General features: G+C 41.8%; 2 protein-coding genes across 2 annotated transcripts; one reads left to right on the top strand and one right to left on the bottom strand.

Annotated features, from left to right (window-relative positions):
* Positions 1 to 471: 471 nt before the first annotated feature.
* On the top strand, positions 472 to 3897 carry STARD5 (StAR-related lipid transfer (START) domain containing 5). Its single transcript, XM_010192896.1, has 6 exons — positions 472 to 561; positions 637 to 686; positions 809 to 941; positions 2013 to 2130; positions 3088 to 3181; positions 3750 to 3897. The coding sequence occupies exons 1-6, from the start codon at positions 472 to 474 to the stop codon at positions 3895 to 3897; spliced, it is 633 nt and encodes a 210-aa protein (XP_010191198.1).
* Positions 3898 to 7592: 3695 nt separating this feature from the next.
* On the bottom strand, positions 7593 to 9607 carry LOC104547284 (pro-interleukin-16-like; the record flags this gene model as incomplete). Its single annotated transcript, XM_010192908.1, has 3 exons — positions 7593 to 8064; positions 8316 to 8441; positions 9355 to 9607. Coding segments are annotated over 3 exons (573 nt in total), but the record flags the coding sequence as incomplete, so codon positions are not given.
* Between the last annotated feature and the right edge of the window lie 42 nt (positions 9608 to 9649).

Here is a 9649-nt window from a genome sequence, read left to right on the forward strand (position 1 = left end):
AGCCCAGGGCCTCGCAGGGGTGTGTGGTGGTATGGCTGCACCGCGGCCAGGCTGCAAGTGGGTGAGTGGGGTGGCCCTATCTTTAGGAAAGAGAACTGCAAAGCCTCGGCCCTGGCTCCCTGCGGTTTTTGAAGGCCGGAGGCGATGCAGTAATGTTGCCTCACACCTGCCTGTCTCGCCTTGCGGGTCTTTTTCCCCTCAGGCTGCCGCCGGAGGTGAGGCCAACTGTTATCAGTTCTCCTGCAGAGCCACCCGCAAGTCCGCCCTGGCGTGGACGGTCAACGCCAGCCCTGCCCCCCCCCCCCCGCCCGTCGAAACCCAAGCAAAGCCACTTCCTCCTGGTGGCGGCCTGGCCGACGGGACGCCACGACTCCTCAGGTGAGGGGGAGGCGCCATCATCGGCCCACGGGGGCGGTGCCGAGCAGCGCCCTCTTAGGCGGCGACCGAGCAGCAGCTCCGCCCTGTTTGGCCATGGACTATGTCGGGCTTGCCGAGTCGGCGGCCGAGAAGATGAGGCTCTACCGGCAGGACCCCAGCGGCTGGCGAGTCTGCCAGAGCACGGTGAGCGGGCGGGGCGGCTGAGGAGGGGCGGGGGGCTGGGCCGGCGCGGTGGCTGAAAGCTTCCCCTCCCCGCAGGGCGAGGTTTCGGTTTCTTGGAGACCCTCGGCGGAGTTTGCTGGCAACGTGTGAGTACGCCCGGCGCCCCGCGTTCGTTTCCCAGATGCCGGGAGGAGGGATCGCCTCCCGCTGTGCCGATGTCGCAGGGCGTGACAGAGGAGCAGCAGAGTTTGGTTTCGTCCCGCCGCAGGTACAGGGCAGAGGGGGTCGTGCCTGCCGACCCCCAGGAGGTCTGGGAATGCATAAAGCCGGTGGCCGGCGGGCGTAGGACCAAGTGGGACAAAACCGTGAAGGACTTTGAGGTCGTGGAGGCCATCAGCGATGTAAGTTCCGTAAAAAATGCTCTGGTGCGATTAATGCAGCGTTGTGTTCAAAAACACTGAGCTCTGTGCTGCCATTCGTGTTGTAGTGCCTCATGGAACAGCCTATGTTATGTGCAGGGAGGTACAAAAGTCTCAAGGAAGTTGTACAGCCTCTGTTTGCATCACTCTGACAGTACTGGAATTGGGCATCTTTTTTTTTTTACCCTGTAAATTGCATATATTCTCTTATCAGAGGCTTATCATTCTGAAAGGATCTACTAGTACATTCTTAGCTATATACTGCATACTTCACATATATAAAAGTATAACATTAAAGATGTACACTACAATGTAGCGTTAATGCTGGAAATCAAGCTAAGCATGGTTGTATTTAACAGGCTGTTTGTGAGGGAAAAGGAGGTTTAGAGAATACGTAGCCTTAGCTAAGCAGTGAGGCGTTCGTATCCTCGGCCGTTAATTCAGGCCCTCACCATGGCAGCCGTGATCCTCTGCCTTTAACTGGCTGACTGACCTTGGGACCCGGCGCTTTGCCTCAGCATCTCTATCATTATGGAGGCTATGTGTGAGTGGTAGTTTCTGCTGCTGCAGTTATACAGTCTAATTTCTTTTTTTTTTAAATTTTTCCTATTTTTTAAGTGTATCAGAACCTTAAAAGAGCCTCCACAGAAGGGGATACAGAAAGAAGATGTTCTGCAGTGTAACAACTCTGGTTATCAAGTTGTATCCCATGTGATATGATACAAAGACGTTATCTTTGTTAGCTTCCTGGAAAGGAGAAACACATACTGTCTGATGAGCATAGATATGCCAGATTTGCTTTTCAGCATCCCTTGTGATATCTGCCCTTAAACAACCTGGGAGCAATGCATTATCACATTGTTTTCTCCATTAAACTGTCCTTCATCAACACACTGTAGTGCCTTTTGACTGTGCTGATTTGCATTTTGTTCAACAAAGGGTGTAATAGAGCTCCTTTATAAAGTGTAACTGAAAGAGAGTCAGAAAGTACTGGGATTTTTCTTTTTACTTTTGAAAACATCAACTGATGTAACTCTATTCTGTGATTTCCAGACTGTTTCTGTATGCAGAACCACAACTCCTTCAGCTTTCGTGAAGATTATTTCACCAAGAGAATTTGTGGATGTAGTACTAATAGAGCAATGTGAAGATGGGACGATGCTATCTGCAGGTAAGATGCTTGTGTTCTCAGCATGTTCATGTTATCTTAAGAGATACCCACCAGCTACCAGAAATAAATATAAAATAATAATTTAAAAAAGTAATATGCTGTTTAGTAGATTTTGATCTGATGTTGATCAGCAAATAAAATATTATTGGTCTCTCTATATCGTTGTCCTCAGAGTATATAAATCACATTAACATTTAGGTAATGATGATACAATTGGCTTGTGGTTTCTTCCCTGTTGCTAAGTTGAGAGTTTATTTTCTGTGTGTTTTCATTGTTGTTCTTTTAAGAATTTACAGAGCTTCCTAAAAGGAGTCCTATTTAGGCTAAATCCTCTTTTAACATTTTCTGCAATGCTTCTAGATTTTGGTGAAGTTGTTGCATAAATGTACTGCTCCTGTATGTGGAAATGATTGTTCTTATGAAACCAAATATTGATGATTTTTAAGGGGATGCCCTGCGTGTAGAAGGATGTTTCTTTTTTTTTATGTTCATCCTGTTGTTGACCTGCTACAAGTCAGTGCTTTTATTGCCCCACTGTTCAGCTGTCTCATTTTCCCATCCTGTTCAAAAAAGTACTTGCTCGAATGCAGCTTCTCGGCAGTCAAGTGGCATATACCTCTGTGGTTTGGATTTGTTGGAAGTAACTTGAATGGCCTCTTGAGAAAAGCAATGCCCTCACAGAACGTGGGTTCAGTGAAACTTGCTCGAAGCGTCTTGATGTTCAGAGCTCAGTAACCATTACTTCTAAATATAACACTTGTTTGATTTCTCCATTTCATGATCAGGGTGGCTCCTTCTAATGGTCTTTTCTGACTGCTTGTATGGCACATTCCCACATTGAAAAGTTTATACTGCTGTTCTTCTTAAATATTTTTCTCAGTTGGTGCTTTGAGTACCAAGGACTCTTTTCCATCTCCTGTGAAAATGACATTTTTCTTGAATGCTTTTTTCTTATAGCAACCAATGTGGAACACCCACTGTGTCCTCCTCAGCCGAATTTTGTGAGAGGTTTTAATTACCCCTGTGGCTGTTTCTGTATCCCTATTCCAGGGTAAGAAGCAATGTATTTGAACATTGCATATTCTAAAGCTCTTCCTATCCATTGTGCACTGTGTCTGTATGTATATGGTCACATGTGATCTGTAGCCTCTTGGCAATAACATGCTTCTGTCTTCTTTTGGCCAGTAATCGTTATGGCTGAGTGCCCTTTTTGTTCTCTTTTTCTGTGCAATGAATTAGTCTCTTTTCATTTCCTAGAGGGAAGTGTTTCATGTTACATGAACTATCATCATGGTAGGATTCTTGCTGACCTCTTAAACAGAGATTCAGCAGAACATACAAATATGGTATTAATTTTTGGTAAATGAGTGTCTGGTTGTTTATTACATTGCCATAATACATAAATAGAATCATGTACCTAATTAGAGCCTAGTTTAACTGTAGTTGACTTGTGGGCATAGCCACATTCCCTGAAATTTGGTATTAATGTCTGTTGTTTGTTTTAAAAACAAAAAGTACTTAGAAATATCTATCATCAAACAATACATATAAGAGTCATTGTAAAGTTCTTAATGCTTTTTAATGCACTGGCTATAAAATTGCTTGCATTGTCTTTGCAGGGAGCCAGACAGGACTCAACTCCTGAGTTTCTTTCAGACTGATCTTGGTGGCTATCTTCCCCAGACGATGGTGGATTCCTTCTTTCCAGCCAGCATAGCTGGATTTTACAGCAACCTGACCAAAGCTGTTAAGGCATTTAAAGCGTGACAAGACCAATTACTGACATTACCAGCTGAGGGTAGGAAAAAACCTGGTAGCTTGAGGGTAGAAATAGGAAGTTGACCTCACAGAACTTTACTGCCAGCAAAAATAATTATGAAAGGGGAACAATGGATTGAGTAAAGTAAATTTTTAAAATGGCGTTTTCTACCTATCTCTATGCAGAGCAATGCATTCTTTTCTAATGCAATGTCCTTCATTTTCATAATTAGAAAAATATCACACCAGAGGCTGGAAGAATCCTGGAGGCAGCACTGGTGACTGTGGCAGAAGATGCACAAAGTAGCATCTTGGCCACGCTTTAGCACTGTTTGTGAGGAGGAGCATTGCTAAAACCTACTTAGCACTACAGCGTTAGCCAGGTGCAAGCCAGCCCTGTTTTGTCTCCAAAGCTCCCTGTAGACTCCTGTGGAACAATGTTCCTTCCTCAAAATATGAGGTAGCTCTCTTGCTGCCAGCACTGGTAGAGCTGCTAAAATGCTTCAGTAGGTCCAAGCCAGCAACTGGTAAAAGCCAGAACAAATTGGATTGTTTGTTCCAGCGGACTTCAGTGCTAATGGTAAATACGTCGTCGTGCTTTTTTTCTAAATCATAGTCTACCAGTGCAAATCAATTCATAGGTCGGTGGGTTGGCAAACATACATTCTTCCCTTCTCTTCTCTGTACCAAAACCAGTGATTTCCGCAATGTCATGAAACAAACTGCACTGACATAGTAGCAGTAAATAGAGGATTAAGCACTTTATTGCCCTTTTCTAAAATGCACTTGAAATTACCATTTTTAACTGCGCAGTTTTTGGTCTCTTGTGGTGCGAGGTTTTAATGGGTAAATAATCTTTTCTGTAGCTTAATACTGACTTGACAGGCCGTAAGGACATTGTTTTTTTCCTAGGACTGGTTTGCCTCACAGCACTATCTTGGGAAACCAGCTCCTGATCTTGTGTGCAGTGTTGTGTCCAGCTTTAGAAAATGCTTACGGTGCTGGTTACTGCAGGAATGTTAGTCATCATTATGGATTATATATAATTACAAAAGGAAAACTAATTGCTAAATTAGAAATTTAAATGCAGGTTGTGATTTTAATGCTGTAACTTGGTTATTTGACAAGGTAAATATGCTCTGCTGTTTGTCCCTGCATTTGTTTAAATTTAATGTAGGGCATGGACTTGCACACAAAATTTCCCATTGGAAAAGGAAGCAGTTTTTAATCTAGTCTCCTTTGTGTACAGAGATGTAAAAACTTGTATAAGTGTGATGAAATAAATATTTTTCTGCTACATCTTGCTGTTTTTCCTGGATCATCCTTTAAAATGGTTCCTCATGCACCTGCTTTGGCATCAAGGAAACATAAGAGCCACTTGGACCTCTAGCATCTCTCTGAATTCAAGGCAACAAGGCAGGGAAAAGCCTTTGTTCCAATTTGCACTCCCAACTAACTGCTGATAAAGATGTTTTGGTGATAGTGCTCACCCTCCCAACTTCTTTACCATTGGTTGGTCCTTGTTTCCAATTTAGATTGCTCCTTTCTGTACCTACACAGAGTAACATGCACTGAGGAGAGGTTTGGGCCCTGAAATTACAGAGGTTCATTTATATTTGTCTAAAAGTACTCAAGTTGTTAGGCATGAAGTTCAGTGCTCTCAGCAAGTCTTTGCAGGATTATGATTAATTTAATTAGCAAAAAGTTCAAGGAACAGAGCTCAGGTCACCACTTGTTATTCCTGCAAGTAAACCTTTCACAGGCAATGGGGCTTTATTAGCTTTATTCATTTATTCATTATGTCTCTGAGCGCTAAAGGTAGTAGTTGAGGCTTTTCCTTGGAATAAGTTAAGGATCCCTTTTCTGAATGCTCAACACAATCTGTCCAGAAGAAATTAAAAGCTCTTAATATTCAGCCTCCTGCCCTCCCAAATTGGAGATAGAAATGCCTTGGCAAAGATAATCTTGTAAGAACTTGGAGGACTCCCCAGTGAGCCACGCTGCCTGTCGCACAGTGTGTTTTGACCTCTTGATCTTGGCAGATGCCAGGACATGCAGAGGCATGCAAAAAATGATAGACTTGGAAGTGAAGTGAGAGGAGCACCTCTGGAAAAAAGCGAGATCAAATCGTCTTGGTGGTTCTATGTCAGTTCTTAAATTGATGAAATTAAATACAAGTTTCAGTTGAGGACACCTTCAGCAGATGGCATTGAAGTAATTAAGGGCTTCTGTGCCATGGCTGTAGCCAGAGCAGTCTATTGTTGAAGTTATGCATCTGACTAAAAGGTGTGTTCTGTCTTGTACACGAAATATCTTTAACAATGTTTAAGACTTCAGGCCTGCTTTTTTTTGTACAGAAATCATGCATGGTTTTCCTTCATTTGTGGTATGGACAAGTGGTTGAAAAACCTTAGAATCTTTTGTATGCATCAGGCCTTTACTTAAAATTTGGTAAGCCTAAATCACTAGTGCAGATAAAGTTAAATGCAATAAATTCTACCAAAAATAAATTACTCAGCAAGTTATGTTAAAAAATGAACAAAAAGATTCCCTCTTACATTTTTCTCCTATTTTGGTTGCTACCCGATTTGTATAAATTTTGTTTCAAGGATTTCTTAGTTCTTTTTTTGGAAAAGACAACTCAACTGGGAGGGCGGATGGAAGTGTGAGGGCTGATGGCTTGTCAAGAATGTTCTTTCCAGGATTAACATGGAGTTGACTTGTGAGAGAGGCCAAAGCAGGTTATACGCCTGGATTCAATTATTACCTTCTGCTGTCTGTCCTACTTCCCTTTCCCTCTGCAGTCTCTGTGACATTGTGTTAAGTGCAGGGAAAACAGCTTCTGAACTTCTGCAGTTTATGGTTTGCAAAATTAAGTAAACAAAGAAGGGTGCAGCAAATTGCCAGCTACGGGAGGGGAAACGATCAAGGACAATAACCAGTGCAGCCATCTGGCTTTCTACTGGCAAGTCACTACTGCCATCCTGATGTTGCATCTCTCCCTTTAGTGATGTAGGTAGAGCGTGCTTAGAGAGCACTGTCAAAATGCCAATAGCAGCACTTGAAGCATAGATTTGTCTCCAAGTGATTTAGTGTTTCCAGAATAAACATTTGAATTCAGAACTTCTCATTCCCAAATGCTTTCACTGGTACTTTCCCTTATGAGATTAACACAAAGACATTGCAAAAACGGTGTAGTTAGAAGGTAAGACTTGGTTCTGAATGGCCTTGTTACCCTCCTGCTGTAGTCTTCTGAGATCTCTGGCCAGAGGAAGGTTAGGAAAACCTCTGCTGTATTATCCTCAGCTTCCTGCCTCACCCTTGCAACACTGTGAGATGCTCCTTTCCCTTCCACCTCATGTCTGCCTGCTGGATTTGAGATGGCTCTGTCAACTGCTGGTAGAAAGTTACTTGACAGGTTTTGGTTGGCTTAGATGTTCTGTGGTTTGAAAAGGAAAGCTGGAGTTTTCCAGGACATGTTGTCACTGACACACAAAGTTGCATCCCCCTTTCTCTGCCCTTCACATGCTCTCTAAGTTTTTACACATTCTTTAGAGCAGTGGTTGGTTGTAGGTGTGTAGACACATTTCTTTCTCCTGGGAAGGTAAGGCAGGGTGCAAGACTTGTAGAGTAGGACGGAAAACGTAGCACAGAATGTGCTTCTGATATCTGTGAAGTTAATGGCTTAAAATAGGAGAGTACTATAGCTGTCACATATTTTATTACAACCAGTATATTATTAATAAAAACATTATTTTATAATTCTACACTTTGTAACATCTGTTTCTGAATGTTGAAATAAGAATCATGCACATTTTGTGCAGATCTTATTTTATCCCAAACAGCTTGCTCTGTAACTGGCAGTAAGATCACGTGTGCTTTTCATATGTGCTTTCTGAGTAGCTCGCTGTGCTAGCCAAATGGCTGCAAGTAATAAAATCCTTTTTTGTTTGTAATATTGGCAGTAGTCTAATTCCTCCTTTTACAAAGTTTCAGATGACTTGGCAGTAACAGAGCTCGGATTCTTCCTCTTGATGATTGCTGTGATGGGGCCATCAGGTAATGCCTTGATTATATTCCAGGCTTCAAAATGAGTGAGTCCTTGCATGGCAGTCGTGTGCACTTGTAACAGCTCATCACCAGGCTGAACAGGGCTGCTTTGTTCTAATGCAGTTCCTGGAGAAAGAAAATGAATTTCCTTTAATTCTTTGCATAGAGGAGACTTTAATCTTTTACTTATTAAAGATCACTAGCATGTTTAGTATAAACCACCTGATCTCTGCAGGCAACAAATTACCACTGCTGCACAGAATAATGCTGCATTTACAAAATATCCTTTTTCATGGGTATAAGTCAGCAGTCAGTTATGAACTGCACAAGTTTGCATCGGCTGAGAACCTGCTGTGTACACATTTAAGTGTGTTTACCTTTAAATATCCTTTTGATGATGATGGGTTTATCTCCATGAATAGAGCCCTTCCCTCCTTCCAGACTGAATCCTAAACCAGCAGGTGTTTTTTCCAGAGTTACAGTGCAGATCGTACCTTCAGTTGCTGGAAAAAAATGGAAAGTTAGCAGATGGGCACCACACAGTCTGGAAAGCTGAAACATCTGTTACAAAAAATTAATTTCTGTTTTGTTTGCAAAGGCATCGTAAACTGCCAAATGAAAGAGAAAACTCTAACTTTTAATTACTCTTTTTGTCATTGCAAGGCCCTCTGGGAAGCTTAGGAGCAAGTTGTGTTTGAATTCATGGCAGAATGGAAATATAAAGATGAAAGCTGGTAACATTTACTAACATTTAAAAAAATCTCTTCAATGAACACAATTTAAGGTAAACATATTTGACTTGATGTTAGTTATGAAATTGTTATCAACTACAAAGCTGCTTATGTTTATTTGCAATATGTAAATATAGCTACAGTCCTCTAAGTCATGCTTTAGAAAAAAAACAACCAACCAAACAACACAATAATATCTTAAGAATGTGAAAGGTTCTACAAAAATCTGACCTTGCTGTGTTTCAGATGTAGCCACCTGCTGTATCAAAGAATAGCACATTGTTTGTTCAAACCAAAACTCTCTTTCACAGAGAAAGTCTTGTAAACCTGAATCTAATAATATTAGAATAAAGAATCACTGTTCACTGAGCTGTCATTATCCCTTCAATTAGATGTGTTACTACAATAATAATCATTGTATGTCTACATAAATTCATACAAAGAATCACACTTGGTTTCTTTCAGAGGGTTCCTTTATCTTATAAATCCTTTAATTCTTTCCTTTTCCAACAAAGTAATTCCAAATATCTGTTTTAGAACTGTTTTATGAACTGTGCTGTCTTCAATCATTGTTCTCAGATTTACACAGCCAAAGCTGAGCTGCTTTATGGACACCTGGATTACAGGTGATGAGTAAACACTTAGCAGGTGGGGGCTGCAAGGTAATGCCACTCAACTTACTCACCCGACTCTTGTGAAGCATCACTTGCTACTGAAGATGTACTAGAGTCGATTGAAACATTGACACTTTTTTCTCCATCTTTAGCTTTTCTAGTGACAACAACAGCTTGTCTGGGTTGTCGAGCCTGCCGCATGATTGCTGAGGCATCATTGTGAGTTGCACCTTTAAGAGACTTTCCATTAATGGATAGTACTTCATCTCCTTTCTGAATAGTTCCTTCCTGAGATGCTAGTCCATTGGGAAACACTTTGTGAACCTATTGAAGAGAGCAGTCACGCACGCACACAAGGAAAGAGGG

Source organism: Mesitornis unicolor, unplaced genomic scaffold, assembly GCF_000695765.1.
Source record: "Mesitornis unicolor isolate BGI_N332 unplaced genomic scaffold, ASM69576v1 scaffold1961, whole genome shotgun sequence".
In the NCBI taxonomy this organism is placed as follows: Eukaryota; Metazoa; Chordata; class Aves; order Mesitornithiformes; family Mesitornithidae; genus Mesitornis; species Mesitornis unicolor.

Bases quoted from the DNA above. Each gene is read 5' to 3' on its own strand.
- STARD5 (XM_010192896.1), top strand. From the start codon at position 472: ATGGACTATGTCGGGCTTGCCGAGTCGGCGGCCGAGAAGATGAGGCTC. The intron at 942-2,012 runs GTAAGTTCCGTA...TGTGATTTCCAG, and splicing joins TCGTGGAGGCCATCAGCGAT to ACTGTTTCTGTATGCAGAAC. The intron at 3,182-3,749 runs GTAAGAAGCAAT...TTGTCTTTGCAG, and splicing joins TTCTGTATCCCTATTCCAGG to GGAGCCAGACAGGACTCAAC.